At 41.2% G+C, this 20,107-nt stretch overlaps 2 protein-coding genes across 5 annotated transcripts in view; one reads left to right on the top strand and one right to left on the bottom strand.

The window, feature by feature from the left end:
- Tube1 (tubulin epsilon 1) overlaps positions 1–11,195 on the bottom strand; it is a 16,615-nt gene extending 5,420 nt beyond the window's left edge. The window contains exons 1-8 of the mRNA XM_021174854.2: positions 11,088–11,195; positions 10,916–10,989; positions 10,167–10,219; positions 8,033–8,090; positions 4,376–4,491; positions 2,933–3,054; positions 646–833; positions 276–451 (exon numbers count right to left, since the gene is read on the bottom strand). Of these exons, the coding sequence (XP_021030513.1) occupies positions 276–451; positions 646–833; positions 2,933–3,054; positions 4,376–4,491; positions 8,033–8,090; positions 10,167–10,219; positions 10,916–10,989; positions 11,088–11,112 (812 nt within the window). The 5' untranslated portion in view covers positions 11,113–11,195. The remainder of the gene's footprint in view (positions 1–275; positions 452–645; positions 834–2,932; positions 3,055–4,375; positions 4,492–8,032; positions 8,091–10,166; positions 10,220–10,915; positions 10,990–11,087) is intronic.
- A 74-nt stretch (positions 11,196–11,269) lies between these two features.
- Fam229b (family with sequence similarity 229 member B) overlaps positions 11,270–20,107 on the top strand; it is a 14,541-nt gene continuing 5,703 nt past the window's right edge. For 2 of the 4 annotated variants that reach the window (XM_029482761.1, XM_021174935.2), the window contains exons 1-2: positions 11,270–11,316; positions 12,812–12,943. The gene's annotated coding sequence lies outside the window, so the exon portion shown is untranslated. Of the gene's footprint in view, positions 11,373–12,811; positions 12,944–20,107 lie in introns of all 4 variants that reach the window. The other 2 variants (XM_021174936.1, XM_021174934.1) reach the window with 1 other exon arrangement.

The raw sequence follows: 20,107 nt of genomic DNA, 5'->3' as shown, positions 1-20,107 counted from the left end.
GAGGAGGAGGAGAAGAAGAAGAAGAAGAAGAAGAAGAAGAAGAAGAAGAAGAAGAAGAAGAAGAAGAAGAAGAAGAAGAAGAAGAAGAAAAGAAGCCCCTATAACTTACAACTTTAAACAGTACTGGCTGGGCTATAGCTCAGTGGTTCAGTGCTTGCTCCAACACACTCAAGGGCTACAATTAATAGTGTCCTGAAATCAAACAAAGGACTAAGGCACAGGAAGTGTGGACGCCACAAAGCTCGGTGAGTTTGCAGGCGTCCTGAGCGGGCTACCTTGTCAGGCTGAGGAGCAGGTTCGCCACAATGTTGTTCATGGCGTCGAAGGGCTTCTTGTGGTGCTTTTTAACAGCCCCCATGTTCGACGTAATGAGACTCTTAGGCTTCACAGCTGAGCCCAACTTTCCAGAATTTACCACAAGATCAATTTTGCTAATGATGTCAAATAAAGACTTGAGAGAGAAAAAAAATACTGGGTGAGATCCTGCTAATGACACTTAGGAGATATTTTCCTAACAAGAAAAAAAAAATCAAACTTATTTCTTCTCTTAGTTGGAAACGGTTAAAATACTGAACAAGCACAAAAGGATGTAACACAGAATGAAATGTATAAAATACATCCATGATGTCCAGTACCGTGTCTTACTTGGTTGTCAATGGGCAGCACACAGTCTGCATGCTCATTCAGTTCCTTCATGGCCAGCATACTGTTATAAGGCGAGGTGATGACATCGTCTTCACTGGAAGGATAAACTGCTGTCACAAACCGGTACACTTCTGGGAATTCATCTTCAAGCACCTTTAACAGAAATGTGCCAAGCCCAGAGCCTGTTCCTGAGAATTAAAGTTCAAAAGAAAACAACCTGAATGGTTAGAAGTATAATTCTGAATAATCTAGAATGTAGGCATATTTATCTATAGGCATAATTTTCAACTCAGAGACAGCACAAGCTAGGCTGCCAGGGTTCAAGTCCAGAATTCCATCTCAGGCTCTGAGCACGAGTCTGGGGTGGCTTTCTCTAACCTTTTGTTGTTGTTGTTGTTGTGGCTGTATTTTAATCATTAGATATTAAAAGAACTGAATATGAAAACTTCAATCACATGGCATCCAGTATACCTGAGAGCAACTTAAAAAACAAAACAAAAACCTATTTGACAGCTTTGATCTCAAGATACAAACCATCTCAATAATATAGAAAACTGTCACCAAGCAACTTCCAACAGCCAATGAAATATGTCCCCGGGAACTCACAAAGCTTCAAACACAACGTGTATCACCACTTATTTAAAAGCAGAAGCTCTGGAAATCTCATTAGTAACTTTTTGATGTTCAACGTCACAAATTCAGAAAATTTTAAGGACTTAAAGGAGAAAACTGGATCTTATAACTTAGTTCTACGAAACTGGTGATGAAGAGAGTTGGCAAGCTGAAATGGTAAGATGTAGGAATGTGTCAACCATAGTTTGAGTAAGTAGTTTTCAGAATCTTGTCTTATAGGGTGTGTGCATGCTATGTTGTTACATGAAAATTATATGTAAAAATAAATGTGTGTACGTGTACGTACACGTACACACACACACACACACAGTTTCTTGTGATTAAAAGGTAAAGTCAAGACTCCCAGATGTGAGGCATGGGCCACTTTTAGCCAACATAAACCCAGAAGCCTAAGACATTGGTCTGCTTGTTTGTTTGTTTGTTTAATTTCTGAAACTCCATTACCTGGCTCTTGATTTTGAACTCTGTATATGACAATGCCATGTTACAAGCCCCAGAACACAAAGCCTTAATATCAGTTTTAGAAAGAAAAGTATGTTATTTTTTCTTCAGATCCTGTTAATATGACTATTTTAAAATTAGCACATCATTGTGTTTCTGTTTTATCAATAAGAGAGCAATATAATTCCATTTCAAATTACAGACTTATCTGGGAAACAAAGCAATTTAGATCTTGTTTCAAGCTCAGGCTTGAGTGTACTGAGTGGTTTTTAAGGAATTGAGTGAATTTGTTTACTCTTCGTTTTTGTTCTTGGAGGGAGTGGTGGGAAGGTTTGAAGGTGGCGAATCGAAGAGGATTAGTAACCCTGTAAGCAAGCCACATGAGAACATGCCGGAAAAGTTCAGCTCTACTTGGGATAAAGAACTAAGCAAGCACAGCTGAAGCCAAGCGCTTCCAAAAGCACGGACATACTGGAGTATGGCTGAGAATCTAAAAGTGAAAGAAAACAAATTCAAAATTAAGAAAAGTTGGTCAACAGTGACAATTTCAGTTATATATATATATGTGTGTGTGTGTGTGTCTGTGTGTGTGACACACATGCTCCATTGTGTGCTCAAGCACTGTGTATGTGTATGACATGGAGGGCAAAGTCACCACCAGGCCTTAGTCAAGTGCCATTCTCCTGTCTGCTTGAGAGCTGGCATCCAGTGCGCCCCAGGGGCCTGCATGTCTCTTGCTCCCAGGTTCTGGAATTAGAAGCACGTACCTCACACCCAAGCTTTTTGATGTGGGTTCTGACGCTCAAACCCAGGCCCTTGTGTTTGTAGCACGAGTATGAACAGAGTACCCAAGTAGCTATTCCTTACTTCCAATTTCACAACATTTTAAGATAAAAAGCTGAAGTGTTCGGACACTGAAACATACATACCAGGCATCCAACCTACATCTCTTGGGTCATATATATCCTAGGTGAGCCAAGAACATGGCCCAACACAATACACGAAACATCGGAAGATCGTTTCTGTTCAGTTGTCTTTGGTCCCTGAGCACGAGCCCTGTGGCTGACACCGTGTCTCACTGTGAGAAGACTGCACACGTCTGCTATCGAATGTTGAGCAGGCAGCAGGTCTGACAATAGGCTGATGTCTGAGAATGTGCTCCTGCTTGAAGGGGCCATTACCTCCTCCCATCCTCACAGCAAGGGGCCGTTACCTCCTCCCATGGAGTGGATGATGAAGAAGCACTGTAAGCAATCGCACTGCTCTGCCGACTTCCGGAGTTTCTCTAAAATCTGTTCCCGGTAAAGACGTCCAAAAACTTTGTGACCCACAGCCCTGAAAATAAGAATACAGATTAAAAAAAAAATCCTTGATTATTATTTTATGATTTTATTATTTCCTCAGTCTAAGAAAGATTGAAAAAAATGTTTTAAATTGTACTAAGAAATCTATCATATAAGTCCTATTTATCATATATTACATGCCAACAATTCTCAAATATCCTTATTAGCAAGCAGTATTAACTATAGCTTTTAGAACTTTATCTTCAATTTTTCACCAGATAAATTATAAAAATTAAGAATTTAGGTATCATTTTTTGATTTCCCTTTAAACTCTGAACTGCAGTGAATTTACATATTAAAAAGCAGAAAAAGATCAACTCAACAGATACCAAAATGAAAAATTTCCAACTAATTTATCTGGTCTAAACTAGGAAAAACCGATCCCAGCCCATTATTAGATGAAAGGGCAATGGCTGAAGATGACAGTGGAGACCTGTGTTGACTGGGTCTTGGAGTGTCACTATGACAGACCACAAAATAAACATGACTTTCCCGTGATGCAGCTTTAGTACAACGCAAATATTACATAAGTTCTACACAACTCAAGAGGAAAGCTAGGCGGGTGGTCAGCAGGCTCATTTCTTAAGTTATTGGTTCCCGAGTGTGATGGTTTGTATATGCTCAGCCCAGGGAGTGGCACTATTAGAAGGTGTGGCCCTGCTGGTGTGGGTGTGTCACTGTGGGTGTAGCCAAAGAGACTTGCCTAACTAAGACACCTAGTTTCCTGACACATGGAATCCAAATTCATGCTTTAATGAAACTATAATTCTGAACTCTACATGTGACTCCAAGTAACTGGTAGCAAATATTTGATAGGAATAATGTGAGATTTACAAACAATGGGAAACTCCTTAATTTTTAAGCAAGAGAAAGAAGTCAATGGGAATTCTTTAGCTGTTGGGGTGCATTTTTCCCAGGAAGAGGTTACATATTTAAGAGTCAAAACAGTCTCTCCCTCAGGTCGGAAACGAGGATAGCAGGTTTGCTTGCTTTAGATCTTTCGGTGAATTCTGTTGATTTAGACGAACAGGAAAAGTTGAGGAATCAAGTAACACAAGCAATTCATTTTGAAAAAAAGAACTGAGGGTGTCATGTTCTCATAATTCACTTCCTGCTAAGCAACAGGAAGAAAGGACCAAGAGGAGTAAAAGCCACGCCGCACAGCTTCTGAGAGCCGTGAAGCATCACCATCAATCGTGAGGATGCGGCAGAAAGGCAGACGGTGGCCGGCTTTCCCTACTCACTAGGCAGGGCCTATTCGGATATGGAAATGAATACGCAGCTGTTTCAAATGACATTCAGTATTGCCTCACCAATTATTTCCCGAGCCAGAGATATCAGTGATGAGCTGTGTGCTATCAAACACGTCTCTCAGTGGGCCTTGGAGAATTTCATTCACTACGCCTTCTTCCATGTCAATCAAAACAGCCTGAAAAGAAAATTTAAATTTAACATAGTTTCTTTAGTAATTTACTCTATAAATTCAATAATTCATTAGCTATAAGTTATATTATTCTTTTTCACAATTTAAGATTAAAATTTTTCTTTATGTAATCTATAAAGGATTAAAAAGGTAATTTCATCCAGCTCAAAATGATGAAACCCAATTAAAAAGTGGATTCTAAACTTTTAACTCTATTCCAAAAGGGGCCAGTAGGGAACAAAGGAACCCACTAATCCTTTCAACCGAATTCGAACAGGGCCTTAGAAATCTAGAAGGCAATTCTGACCAGAAAAAAATTTCAATAGGTGTAGGCTGTATTAATTCATTTGAATTATTGTATTAATTCACTAGAAGTCAAAATGGAACAACTATAGGTAAGAAGCGTCCAGTTCAAGTGAGCTAACTGCTAAAGCCAAGGCACTAGACAGATTGTAAGGTGGCAAGGACCCTTCATTCAAGAAATGCACAGGCATTCATAGGCTCTGACTACACTGACAGGGGAGATAATCTACACTGAGATATATAGGAATATAAATAGGAATATAAATCATAAATAAGATTAAAGGAGATACAGCCAATGCAAGCAGGAATGGTATGCCAATAAGACCATGTGCTTCCTCCCCTGGGGACTATGTGCTCCCTCCTCCTGGGACTATGTGCTCCCTCCTCCTGGGACCATGTGCTCCCTCCTCCTGGGACTATGTGCTCCCTCCTCCTGGCACCATGTGCTCCCTCCTCCTGGGACCATGTGCTCCCTCCTCCTGGGACCATGTGCTCCCTCCTCCTGGGACCATGTGCTCCCTCCTCCTGGCACCATGTGCTCCCTCCTCCTGGCACCATGTGCTCCCTCCTCCTGGCACCATGTGCTCCCTCCTCCTGGCACCATGTGCTCCCTTCTCCTGGTTTGCCAACAGGACCATGTGCTCCCTCCTCTGATTTTCCAATAAGACCATGTGTTCCCTCTTTCTGGTTTTCTTTTTTCTTTTCCAAAGAAAAGCTGCCAAAGAATTTACTGTGGACCATGTAGTGGCCACTCAGCATTTGAAACAAACTGGTGAGTAAGCTTAGATGCTGGGTGCCTCAGGAGCTGTTCAACAAGAGAACAAACTGTTGTTGGGAAATACTGTCCCCTCTCACCCCGTGCAGCAACACACCACTCTAGATTCCACTGAGAAGTTTTAAATTTTCTAAAATTTGAAAATTTAAAATTCCAAAACTGTCCAAAGCCAAGTTTACACACACATGTACGCACACATATGTGCAAGGTGTCACAGTCAGTACTGGCTGCTGCTGGCCTGGTCCACATCTTTCTAAATCCCAGAGAAACTACTGCAGCTCAGCAAATTGATGGGATACACTGAAACTGCAAAGCCCGAAGCTGCCATGAGTGACAGAAACAACAATAGAGCCTAACCACGTTACAACCAACGCTTGCTTCAAAAGCTGGGCTATTACATTTTGCCTTATCCACCGTATCTGCCAACCATCTTCCACTTCTTCATGTACCTGGCCACCATTATGCAAGGAAATTGCTTCCACAATCGGAAAGATGCAGAAAATACTTTTTAAGAGTTTGTTAAATGGAACCTATTTTGATGAATAAAGATGTGTATTGGCCTAGTTATTTAAAACTCATGGTCTGAAATAGCAATTCCTTGTTTTAAACAATTTACTGACTTAGCCTACTTAATGCAGTGCACTTTAGGTGGTGCTACCACTTGGGCAGGCGGTCCTGGATAGTGTAAGAAAGCAGGCTGAGCAAACCACGAGGACCAAGCCAGCAAGCTGCTTCAGTCGCTGCTTCTGGATCCCTACCCTGACTTCCTTTCATGCTGCACCATGACGTGGATGTGCAAGTGATATAAAGTCTTTCCTCCTCACCCTACTTTGGTCGTTACATTTTATCCCAGCCATAGAAACCCTAAGATGAAGATAAACAATGGACATATCATAAACCAAAGACTGCAACTATTTTAAAAATTTGTTCAAAGATGCTGGATGTGGAGACACATGCCTGGGTCTGCAACTTCTCAGCACTCAGGAGGCTGAGACAAGATTATTGGAAGGTTTCTGCCTCCATGTATCATGTCTGTTCCCATCATATCATGTTCATGTTTCACAACAGTGCTGCTTCCCTGGCAACAGAGCTGCTATGTAGATTCTGGGACTCAAACCCTGAGTCCTCTAGAAGAGCAGACAGTGATCTTAACCTTGAAGCCATCTCTCCAGCCCCATGTTACTGTTTTTTAAAGATTTATCACTGTGATGTTTTTAAAAGTGTGTGTGTGTGTGTGTGTGTGTGTGTGTGTACACCTGACTGCAGGTGTCTGAGGAGGCCAGAGGTGTGGGACTGCCCTGATGCTGTGGGAAGTTGTTAATCTGCCAGCCTGAGTGCTGTACTCTGATCTGCAACAGCAGCAAGCACTGCTAACCTGACAGCTCTCTCTGCCATGATGTTTATAATTGTACTCCTTTTTTTTGTACATAGACAACATTATTAGGGGTGTGTACTGGTTAATTTTAGGGCTTTTCAAGGACATATTAAATAACATGAAATTTTTACTTTAAATGTAGACACTGTACAAACAAGAGTCTTGACTGAACAAAAAAATTGTCTAAGATTATAAAAAATTACATCGGTCTTGTTCCAAGCTAGATTTAATAGTGTGCATGGAAGTGTGCAGTAAGTGAGCCCCAGCACCTGCGACTGCTTTGCTCTCTGTCAAGGAGATAAGATGCAGAGCACACACTCTAATCTGGGCCTACCCAAGTGAGCTCTGACAGGATCGCCACTGCCCTAGTAACCTTCTTAGCTCTTCTGATCTTTCCTCAGGCACAGCAAGCCCTTGGTTTCTTCTTCCTTTGAGCAGTAACTACATGTTGAGAGTGTTTTTGATTCTTCGCTTAGGCATCCCAGTTTGCAGTCACAACTGCTTTAGTAACAATGCAGAAGTCTAGATTCCCTTCCAGAGCTACAGGATAATAACCAGAATATAGCATTTACAACACTCGCTGTGCCTATTAGCCTGCGATTCTACATTTACTTAGCAGTCTAGGAGATGTGGACGTGCCTTTCTCTGAGCTCTTTCTTACCATCACATCTGTGAGCAGTGGGAGGAACGGGGGCATACTCGGAGAGGGTAAAGAGCATATTCCCAGACAACCCTTCCATTCTCTCCTCAGGAGCTTGTGTTCTGTGACTTCATATGAGTCCAGGCTTCTCAGGGGCTCCCTCCACGGTTCACCATGTTCATCAACTGCTCTGATGTGCAGACACTTTCTCCTTCAGTTTGTTTTCCATCAGAGATCACACAGAGAGAAACAGTTTTCAGGATACACCCCACTGCTCTAGTCTTTCTGGAGTCCGAACCTTAGCACCTCAGCTCCTTACCCACTGTTAACTGCCTTTCTTTTTCTAATAGTCAGAGACCAGTTAACAACCAGAAGAGAAAAACACTGTAGAGAAGCAATGAACTCAAATCCACTGCCATGTTACAAAGTAAAAACTCCGGAGTATGTATCTTACCCGTGCTTTTAGAGAAGATATTCTTCCTTTGGAAATACTGCCACCATCCCCAACAGCTCTGAAAGATAAGGAAATTGGGAAAGGGCTGTAAGATTTGTCAGGGCTGCTAGTGTTACTGTCATTACACATAAAGCAGCTCCTTATCTTGATCCAGGGGTTCTAACTCATGGCTTCAGCTCAGCAGCAAGCACCTTGACCTGGAGAGCCATCTTGCCAGTCTCAGTATCTGTCTCTGAGGCATTTCTCTGAACCTAGAACATCTGGTCCAGTTTTGTGAGGTAAATGCGTATCTTTCCTGTTTAAGTTAATGCTAATTAGGTTTCCTGCTGAAGCCAAACAGGTCAGCTGATATAAGCATTACATACCACCCAGGCTGCTTCTAGAACTTTAGTGAAAGTATTGAAATCTGTGCATATATACAGTGTTCTGGCCAATATCGCTTGCAGGACAGAGACTAGATGGAGAGAAGCTGGCTAAATACAGACAGTACAGACCAGTAACGAGTGAACTGCAATCTCAGGACAATTCCAATTGGCTCCAGTTTTGCTAAATAGAACTGTATTTAAACACAGCCGCTTCCACTCGTTTGTGCTCACTATCCAAGAAGGCAGATGAGCAGCTGCAACAAGGCCTGAGGGTCTGGGTTGTCATGGAAACAGTTTGCCAATGTCTACTTTTGGTAGATCTTTATCATATGTTATTCAAAAGGATTAATTTGAGAAGCAGGTGTACACAAAGATGTAGTACTAAACTCATGGAGCCGAGGCTGGTACTGGCGGCACAGACAGAAGAGAGTCTTAGCCTCTTCTGAGACAGAAGAAAACCCAATGTTCTCATTTAACAGTATAGACCCGACAAGGTGGATGAAGATTGGCCCTTAAGAAAGAAAACTCAGTCTCAAGACCAACTGTCAATATGTAATACATTTTCTTTCATTAACTTACAAAGAATTTGGTTTCATTCTATCATTTCTCAAACAATGTTTTGTTGTTTCTCTCAGAATTCTTACCATGTCCTCTTGTGCCCTCCTACCCCAGGGCTTCCTGTTTTCATGTCACAGGTGACCTTTGCCCCTCCCTCAGACTGTCTCTTAGCCCCCATCATGGTCTCCTATCCACTCAACTCTGTAATAATCAAAGAGGTGGCTATCAAGAAAGGAAGGCTGGGGTGGAGCCAGGCAGGGAAGCATGTGGAAGGGATATTGCAAAGGCAGGTCTGAGTGCACGCACGTAAGGGAGACCATGTTCCAGGTCTCAAATAAGTAAAGTGATCTAAAGGACAGCACCCTCCCCACGATAACAACTGCGCCCGCCGCTGTGGAAATTCACTTTAATCAATCTCACACCATGTCTCTACCCACCTTCTGAATAGCATGTAGCTTTGGCAGAGTTGATCCAAACAATAAAAAAGTATGCTTATGACTCAAAAGGCCTGAGTTTATGCTGTCCATCCCCAACAATGACGCTCCAGGTTTTAACCTCCCAGTTCTTTGAATTTGACTAATCTGACTGGAGGCCCTGGGATTCATCAACAAAACCAAAGTCAGGTTTCCCGAGAAGATAATGGCTCCAACACCTAGTGAACAAATTCAAACTAAATTTCTACAAAGTTGGAAAGGCCTGATATTTAATTGTAATTGTCAGGACAAGTCGACTACAGCTGGTTTATAAAGAACTTTGAAAACGGATAAACAATGAAAACATTAAAAGAATGTCAAATGTCAAAAGGATTCTAACATCTGTATCTTACACGAAACAAAAAGTAACACACAGTGTGAGCAGTTTCCACCTCTTTCATTTCGGCATATTCTGAGGGCAAGTAATCTGCAAAATAATCTTTCAAAACCTGGCCGCCGCTAGACTCATACCATGGTGGGCACCTCAGTGAAAATGTCAGGTTTTCAAAGTTACTGGGAGTCCCTTTAAAGGTTCTTTTTGGCTTCGTACGGAAGTCTATCAAGGAAGCGTGCTGTTCTGCAGAATAGTATGAAAATGGGATATGAGAAGACGCTTTCGATCAGAACAGCATACACAGCAGACACCGTCCTAGCTGGCGACTGTTTCCTTATCCTCTAAGATTCTGCTGACAGGGAAAGGAGGCGTCCTACCAAGCGGAGACAGACTCACCCACTTACCTGGTATCCACATTCCTGAAGAAGCTGCTTATAGCGTCGTCATAAATTCCTTTCTAGAAACAAAACAAACTATAGCATTTACGTTTATTTTCTCTAAAACCCTTTTAGCTGTAGCAACTCTACAACGCTGAAGGGGCTCTAAGAAAAAGAAACCTAGGTCAACTCTTCCAATTACATCTAAGGGTAAAATACCAAGAGAACCCCTGACTAAGTTTGACAGCGATGAAAAAAGCACGCCCTGTAGGATTATACAGCTGGTACTCCAAGTGGGAATTTCCTGGGATTCTTGGTCGTTTGATGTATTTATTATTTACTTTATAGTGCTTTCATCTATAGCATCTACTGTCTTTCAAAACAACAGGAGGAGAAGGAGGAGAAAGAGGAGGAGGAGGAGGAGAAAGAGGAGGAGGAGGAGGAGACTGCTAAAGATCAGGGAAACTTAAGACCAAACTCCTGACCAGTGCCTCCTGCCTGTGACTTACAGCAACACGTTTAAAAAGAAACTAGCCACGACCCGTATGATAAGATCCTATGCAATTTATGGTACTGATTAAAAAGCCCAAGTAATCTGGGCATGATAGTGGTAGTCCTGGGGATGCAGAGACAGATGGATCGCTGCAAATTCCTGAACATGATCTACACAGCAAGTTCCAGGTCAGCCAGGACCCCGTAGTAGGATCCAAAGCACCCCTCCCCAAACCTCATGTGAACTCTGGCAGGCCCGGGTGACAGGCAGGAGAGGCGGGTACCTGGTTGACCGCAGCGTGCTCCCTCAGCGCCAGGTCCCAGAAGCAGCAGCCGATCTGGTTCCCGCACTGTCCGACTGCAGCCAGCAGCGAGGAAGAGAGAGAGGTGCATTAGGAAGGCAACCAGGTGACTGGCTCCGCAGCGACCCGGTCCCCGCGGACGTGGGTAGCTCACCCTGTACGACCACCGACTGGGTCATTCCGCCGGGAGGACCAGCAGGAGCACTCCCGCCCGAACTCCCGCCTTAGCTTTCGAGCCCAACTACGCGCTACGAGGGGCGGCCTTAAGTCACGTCGCTGCCGCAAGTAGCCAATGTCGTAATGCCCTTGTTTCTTTACGGCCAGGACTTCGGCGCAAGCACATTTGCGGCTAGCCGTTACCATAGCGACTGGGCCTCCGGCAGGTAAATCCTAGCTGCCCTGTCAACATCCTTGAGCATCTGCAGCTCCGGAGGCCCTGGTAACTGATGTATAACTAGGTTTCAGAGTGGCATTTAAAATAAGGGACTTTAACTTTGATCACGGGCTTTGAGAGGCTCACAGCCTAAACAGCCAGCACAGTGGGTCCGATTTCTCAGGATGGTGCCCGCTAGTGTCGTTATCTAACAGAAAACGAATGTGTAGGAACCCAGAGACACCCCAGGCAAATAGGCTTATCTGGGAACAAGGGAAACTAGGTACACTCCGACCAAATACCACAGCTAAGTTCAGAGGCCAAGGCGATGCACTCTTCAAACTTAAGATTTCTGGATAATTCAAAACATCCACACAGATCCAACTTCCAACAGCCCGCAATGCCATTGAAGATACACACGATGCACTCAAAAGATATGACCTAAAATATTACGTGGCGCTGACAAGGAGAGCCATTATATTCAGTGGACAAGGGTCTAGGAAAAGAAGAGATGGGTTAAAAGTTAAGGCGTTTGATTTGATGTATGTACAATGTAGACGAGTTTTTTTTTTTAAAGGCAGGGGTGGGGCACAAAGTTCGAAAAACAAAAAAAGGTTATTTTTCAGAAATTGAATTTTTAGTGAGCAAATTAAATGAGGTTTTAATTAAAAACTAAGTTAAGAATTTAAGCTGGAGAGATGTCCCAGTCAGTAAAATGCTTGTTTCTGAAGCACGGGGACATAAATGAAGACCCCAGCACTTAACAAAAATCTGGGCGCCTGTAACCCTAGGCTTGGAAGGCTGGAGAAGGGAGGACCCCCAGAGTCTAGCTGAATCTGTGAGTGTCAGACTCAGGCTCAATAGGAGACAATGTCTTACAAAGTAACATGAAGGATCACTAAGGAAAACACTTCGTGTTTCACATCTTGTTTCCATAAGTGTGCACACACACAAATCCCCTCACGAACTCTAACACTTTAATGAAGTTAATATTTTCCCCAGAAATTCCGAGAAACTACAAAACCTTTAGTCTTCATTTAGCAAAAGTTAAATTATACTTGCTATTAATTTGTCATGATATGTGATATGATACATAACATGATAAGAGCCACAATAATTGATTGATTGATTGATTGATTGATTAGAATACCTTATTCAGCCGCCAGGATACAACTTAGTTTGTTATTACAGTTTTGAAAGATGTGAATTTTGACGTTGTAGTGGGGTGTATGTATTGCAGAGGCTTTCCATGTTTCTGTTTGGGTGTCTTACATCTCTTGTAACTAAGGGGCAGATTTTAGCCAGGAAAAATTAGAAATTGCTGGATTTTCTCTTACCCGCTTCTTGGTAAGCATGCAATCTGTGATAAAGGTAGTCAGACACTTTGGGTCTTAATATTGAAGTCCCCAAATCTGGGGCTTCCAAAGTTTGCCAAACATAGACAGATATGTGGGTCGAATCGATAGATTCTCGTGCTAACGCCCTTGGTGTTCTGGCCTTTGCAGAGCTCTGCCCATGCTGTAGTTCCTGTCATTCTCCAGAAGCCACGCAACAGCAAGGAGTTGTAAGAAAGTCCTTATGAGTTTCACCGATAACTTCAGTCTGGAGTGAATCAGATGTGTCTGCTTCACAGCCAGGTAAGGTGCCATCTTCTATACCAGTCACACCAGGACCTCAGTGTAGGCACATTTAGGTTTGGCCAAGATGGCAGAAACAGTTTATTGGCAGCTTGTCTACCATCTTACAAGCAAGCTTTTTTGTTGTTGTTGTTGTTAAAAAATTAAGATTTTATAGTGCAATTGTATTAAGTGATAACAGGTTAACACATGAAATAAGCTCAACAAGATATTGATTGCTAAATTAGAAGCAAAAGAAAAAAGTCAGCGAGGGTCATGCAGACTGCTTGCTCCTACAAAAGGAAAGAAAGAGAAAAGGAAAAGAGGAGGAGGAAGGAAGGAAGATGACTTTTTGTTGTTGTTGGGGGTTTTTTGGTGGGGGGGTTCAAGACAGGGTTTCTCTGTGTAGCCCTGGCTGTCCTGGAACTCACTCTGTAGACCAGGCTGGCCTCGAACTCAGAAATCCGCCTACCTCTGCCTCCCAAGTTCTGGATTAAAGGCGTGCACCACCACTGCCCCGCGGAAAATGACTTTTAAGATGCACACGATGTGAGATACAATGTAAGCTAGGAGGTGAAAAGAGAATTTAAGTAGTATTTTGCACTGCAGAACTAAGCAGTGTAAGAACAAAGTAACCACATTGAAAACACTGAATTTTGCCTCTCTACCTCCGTATGCCAAGGACTTGGAACATTGTCTACTATGCAGTAAGTAAGCATTGGCTGCAAAATGAAATAAAACTGAGATGAAAGAAGTAAGGAAACAAAGATCAAGGCACTGCAAAGGGTTAAAGAACACATTCTAAAATCAAGGAAAAAGTAGACTAGAGGAATGAAACCAAATGACTGACCTAGAGGACAGGCTTGAAGCAATCAGAGAACGCTGAGGGAAAGGCAAACCTATGGGAACTATTCAACATAATATTCATGGGGGAGGCAAAATGCTCAGTATAAGATTAATAAATACCCTAAAATAGAGAACACAGACGATATAAGGACAAATGTACTCAATGCTATAAAAAAATGGAAACAATGTATGAGTTAGAAGGATGCACCATATTCCACAGCAATGTTTGTATAGAGCAATCAACATCAATGACCATATCTTGGTTAAGTTATTCAGTTTTTAGAATAAAGATTTCTTTATGTTTCTGGATAAGAAACGAGGAGTGGGGTGGAGAGAAACTGATTAGGCTCCTTTATACTGGTCTATAATAGGGCACATCTTTATATCCAACTGTAATGTTTCAGCAGTTGTTGGAAATTCTGTCCTAATCCCAAGGAAAACTTCAGTTAATAGGGCTGGAGAGATGGCTCAGTGGTTAAGAGCATTGGCTGCTCTTCCGGGGGTCCTGAGTTCAATTCCCAGCAACCACATGGTGGCTCACAGCCATCTGTAATGGGATCTGATGCCCTCCTCTCTCTGATGTGCTCTTCTGTCATGCAGGCACACATGCAAATAGAGTGCTCCTATACATTAAGTGAATGAATCTTTTAAATTGATTTAATAATTCAAAAATGAAATTAAAGTCAGCAACTAAAACATCAATTGTAGAAGTCAAGTGTTCTGACGTGGTGCAATTCAAAAATATACTTATTTGATACACTCGAAGGGATGGCATTAGGAAATATTAAAAATCATAGTTTGGTATAATTACAATGTAATGTTTCTATAATAAGTGGAAAAATTTGCACATACAGCACACTGAAGTTAATAACCTTCAATCTCAAATCTGAGTGGAGATGTTTCTGGCATTGTGTATCTTGATAGTGTACAAAGTGTGTGTGTGTGACTGTAGTGCACTCAGAACCAAGGCTGCGGTGAAATTACATGGTACAGGATATGCAAGCACTGTCAGATATGTGTCAGGTTTATTATGTGTTTGATTGCTGTGTGTTTAGAAACCACTGATGGTTGTTAAATGTCTCGCTTGGTTACATGACTTCACAGTTTAGGAAGACACACTCTCTTGACTGTTCTGAGCATCACTGAAAAACCTCTACAGAGGTGTAAGGAGAGTAAAATATGTTCAGAGAAAATCATAATTCTATGGCTTTCCAAGTTGTCATATACATAAAACTTGATGTTGTGATCACATATCCACACTTATTCTTGTGGCACACTGTCATTTCTAAATCCATCTCTTCGGTAACTTCAGCAGCAGATAGCATGTTAATAAGATTGTCCTCCAACTTTTTTTTTTTTTTAAATAGCACGTAAGTCCATTAGCTAGATGATCTGAATTACAGGTTATTACAGTTTTCTTTTAAGTTTTTTTTTTTTCTTCAGGCCAGCATGGTGACAGTTCCCTATATTTTGGCAGTTGGGAACTAGACAGGTAGAATTTCTGTGGGTTTGAGTCCTGCCTGATCTACCAAGTGAGTTTTAGGCCAGCCAAGGCTGCATAGGAAGAAGAGGAAGATGTAGATCATTGTTCTTTAAGCTTTGGGTAAGACTCCTTGTCAACTGCTGCCCGATCAGTAGTGAGCAGTGGCTATTTTAGCATCTATGTTTGAACCTAAGTCTGTACAAATCAGGCTTAACCTCGTAATGCTGTAGAAACAATCAGCCTTCCAATTTCAATGGTACCTAAGAACAAATGGTTATCTTCTGCATATGAGACATGCCACTGTCTAGTGAGTAAGCTGTGTTGTCCTCTGTCTGACATCTGCACTGATGGGCTATCATTATTTGGTTCATTGCTGGTTATCTTAAATCAACAAATAATAGTTGTACACATTTACTGCGTACAATTGGTATATGTTTATGTTATTGGATGATAAAATTTACATATATAACCTCATACACTTTTTGTAGTGAAGAACACTTAGAATTATCAATTTGAAACTTATGATAATAATCTCCACAGTATTCAGAAGATTCCTAAAATTTCTTTTTCTACCTACTGAAACTTTATACCCCTGTGGTGATCGCCATTTACTCTTTCCTTACACAGTTAATCTTTTCACTCTCAACACACAAGTGAGGCATGTCGTGCATCTTTTGCTGTGCCTGGCTTATTTAATTTAACATAATGTCTTTGAGAGGCTCATTCACAGTGTTGTAAATGGCAGGAATTTCCCCTTTTTCTCCTTGCAGTCCTGGGGAGTTGAGCCTAGGGCCTTGTATATTGCCAGGCAAGTGTCCTACCACCAAGCTGCATCACCAATTAGGATTTTTTTTTTCTTTTTTTAAAATACTGATTTAAAATTTTAAATACCGAATAGTAAATTAATTCACAGGGTTGGGTCCAATTCAGATTCACAAGATCATGAGCAAAGATTCCTTTTAATCCACACATTATTGAGTTAAGTAACAAAGACAAATTAATACTAAATGAAAACTTCTGGCGGTATAGCCTAAGAAAGCATAAAACCAGTTTTCCAAAAAGCCAAGCTGTTTCTATGTTCCAAACCAAAATACATAAGGTCTCAGAAGACTTAAAATTGAAATTAACCCACAATGTAAAATTTTCATTATCTGGCATTAAGATAAACACTTCCCGGTATTTGAAGATATCTATAACCAGAAGAAAACTCAGTTAAAACAGACCAAGAAAGGGGCACAAAGGAAAGAATTAGGAAACAAAAACAATAGCACCTCTATTATAAATACACTATATGTTCAAGAAGGCAAAAGGAAGAATGGGCAGATTAAGGGAGGACTGACAAGAAAACCTACACTGGACTTCAAGAGGTAAAAAGAGCAGCATTTAAGGAATAATGAAAAAATAAGAGTAGATTACACATTGCAAACACAAAGAGTAATGGCAGCAATGGAAACTAAACTGCACTGGAGAATGAAAGTAGACCTTTATAAAGGGAGGCTGTGGGCTGCGGGACACCTTTAGACAGCTTAAGTACAGGGAATCAGGGACAACAGAAGCACTTGGAGAAATAGTGGCTGTAACCATTCCAACTGGTTATAAACACTACGGACCCACAGTTCAAAAGGATCCATTTATTTTAGACATAAGAAGCAAGATGAACATGAAAACTTATGCCCTACAATCAAATTGCTTAGCATCAGTGGAAAAGATAAACTAGCAGAGAGAAAAGACTCACTATATAGAGAAGTAAAAGGAATACTATCTGAGCTCCCCCCTCCTCCTCCTTCTCTTCCTCTTCTTTCTTCAGAGATGGTCTGATTATATATAGCCCTGTCTACCCTGGAACTTACTATGTAGATCAGGCAGAATTCATACAGATCTGCCTGCCTCTGTCTCCCAAGTACTGGCATTAAAGGCATGTGCTAGCATACCTTGCCACATCAGACTTCTTTTTTTTGCCTTTGAATTACTTTATTAATATTTCTTGACTTATAACCTGAAATTCTTTTTTAAATTTATTTTCTATTAGATATTTTCTTTATAAACATTTCAAATGCTATCCCAAAAGTTCCCTATACCCTCCCTCCGTCCTGCTTCCCTACCCACCCACTCCTGCTTCTTGGCCCTGGCATTCCCCTGTACTGAGGCATATAAAGTTTGCAGTACCAAGGAGCCTCTCTTCCCAGTGATAGACGATTAGGTCATCTTCTGCTACATATGCAGTTAGAGATACGAGCTCTGGGGGTACTGGTTAGTTCATATTGTTGTTCCACCTATAGGGTTGCAGACCCTTTCAGCTCCCTCGGTGCTTTCTCTAGCTTCTCCATTGGGGGCTCTGTGTTCCATCTTATAGATGACTGTGAGCATCCACATATCAGACTTCTTACTGGAAGAAATGAAAGTCAGGAAATAGTGGAGCAAAATCTGGACAGCACTTAACACAATCAAAAGAAAACAAAACTGTCAACTTTGGATTTTGTATTCAATGGAAATGCCATGCAAAAATTAATGGGATACAAAACTTGGATGAATATAACTCACTAGCCCTGCTCAATGAAAACTGTAATGGCTATTCCTGGTTGTCATCTTGACTATATCTGGAATGAACTACAATCCAGAATTGGATGGTTCATCTGTGATTCAGATCTTGAGGCTGGAAGACACAAGTTTCTGACCTGTATCTTGGCATAGAGATCTTTAGCCATATTTGCCATGAAAAGCTTAGGCCCAGACAAGTTAGTGCATGCCTTTAATCCCAGGAGACTAGGCAAGGAGATCTGAGTTCAAGGTCAGCCTGGGATAAAGCAAGTCCCGGGTCCAGGCCTGTCGGTATACACCTTTATTCTGGGCCACACCTAGCTTCGTGGGGCTGAGGAACTAATAGATTCTTGGACTTCCCATCCACAGATGCTCATTGTTGGGTTAGTTGGACTACAGGCTGTAAGTCATCACAACAAATTCCCTTAATATATAGAGCCATTAAATTCTGTGACTCTAGAGAACCCTGACTAATACAAAAACCTACAGGCAAAAGGGAAAAATTGATGAAAACCCGGACCTACTTCATGTTATAGAAAATACTGAAAATAATAAATAAGTGTATGTCTATTGCAATTAAAAAATCTCCCCAAAAGATAATTCCTAAGTGAAACATCGACACATTACATCACTCACTGCAAGTAGTTACAAGGTACAGGTAAATATAGTAAAACCAGCTTTTCATTTTATTTTATTTTATTTTATTATGGCAACAGGACAAATAAAATATATTTTTATTAGATTCCTTTACAACAAAAAGTGGCATATAAAGTCATTTGAAGGAAGACCATAAAAATTAAAAATGTCTCCCAGGGTTCCTTGCCACATTCCCCTCCCTCTTGCCTCTGATCAGTGGGCAAGGTAAAAACTAAGCTGTGTCAGCCAACTGATTACCTTTAAAGAAAACGTCACCCAGCAATAGCAAAGACAAATGCTTCCCTAGCACGCCTGGCACGTTGCTAAGGCAGTCCATATTCTGGTCACAAAGTCAGGTAAAAATTCAGGTAACTTGTGATGCTTGCTGATAAAATAGAATTAAGGATGTCTCAGTGGTTAAGAACACTTCTGTTTTTCTGGAGAAACTGAGTCTCAGTATGCATATTAGATGGCTAACCACTTCCTGTGTCTCCAGTTCCAGAGAATCCAGTGTCCTCTACTGGTCTCCATGAGTTTGAGGTCAGCCTAGTCTACATAGTGAGATCATGGTAGGCAGGCTTGCATAATGAAATCCTGTTTCATAACAAACAAACAAAAAAGGAATTAAATAATTCTCAGATATTTGAAAAATAATATAAACAACTTATAAGGAAAATATTTTTTGTTTTGCTTTTGAGAAAGGGTCTCACTGGCTTAGAACTTGTGATCACCCTGCTTAAACTTCACTTGTCCTATATACATGTACAGCCATGCCAGAATTTAGTTTCATATGCATTAAAAATTTTAAGGAAAATTTAACTGAAGGAAAAGTGCAAAAATTTAACATTTGTGAGTTCAGGTAAAGTAATTCTTTGTTGGAAATGTACAGACTTAAATATGTTGGAACAGATAAAAAGTCCTAAGACAATGACTGGGTTTTTACCTTTAGAAACTAGAATAAGAAAAGCAAACTAAGCCGAGCTTGGTGGTGCAGGTCTTTAATCCAGCACTCCTGGAGCACAGACAGGCAGTTTGTGTGAATTTGAGGCCAGCCTGGTGTGCATAGCAAGTTCCAGAACAGCCAGAGCTACATGGAGAGACCCTGTCTGAAAACAAAATGAAAGAAAAAATGTAAGATGGAGAAAGGAAAGGAAAGGAAAGGAAAGGAAAGGAAAGGAGAAGGGAAGGAAGGAAGGGAAGAAAGAAAGAAAAAGAAGGAAAGTAAGCAAAAAAATAAAACAGGAAAAGGGAAATCATGAGGGGAGTAGAGATCAAATCTATATATAGAAAGAATAAAAATTTTAATGAAAACAAAATCAGTGAAATTTGTGTCCTGAAAAATTAAAATTCTTTGATAGGTTCTGTTCAAAACTTGGTTTCATTCTTCTCTGTGTAGAACCTATACTGATCTCTTGGACCACATTTCTATGCTCTGATCTTTTTTGTTAAACTGGCAAAGGACCTTTGCATATGCTACTGTTTGCCACCTCCCTAACCATCCCGGTCTCTTTGCCCCACCCAATTCTATGTAGTTAATGCCTATTCATTCTTTACATGTAGATTGACTGTTCTCATCTAGAATTTGTCCTGATCTGTAAAGTCTACTAGGGCAGAAATTGTATTTTGTTTTGCTCAGAGTCTCCACCCCCTCTCCCCCTCCCCCTCTCCCTCTCCCCCTCCCC

The sequence above is a fragment of the Mus caroli genome, chromosome 10, assembly GCF_900094665.2.
Source record: "Mus caroli chromosome 10, CAROLI_EIJ_v1.1, whole genome shotgun sequence".
NCBI classification, from domain to species: Eukaryota; Metazoa; Chordata; class Mammalia; order Rodentia; family Muridae; genus Mus; species Mus caroli.
This window is presented reverse-complemented; position numbering and strand designations above follow the sequence as displayed.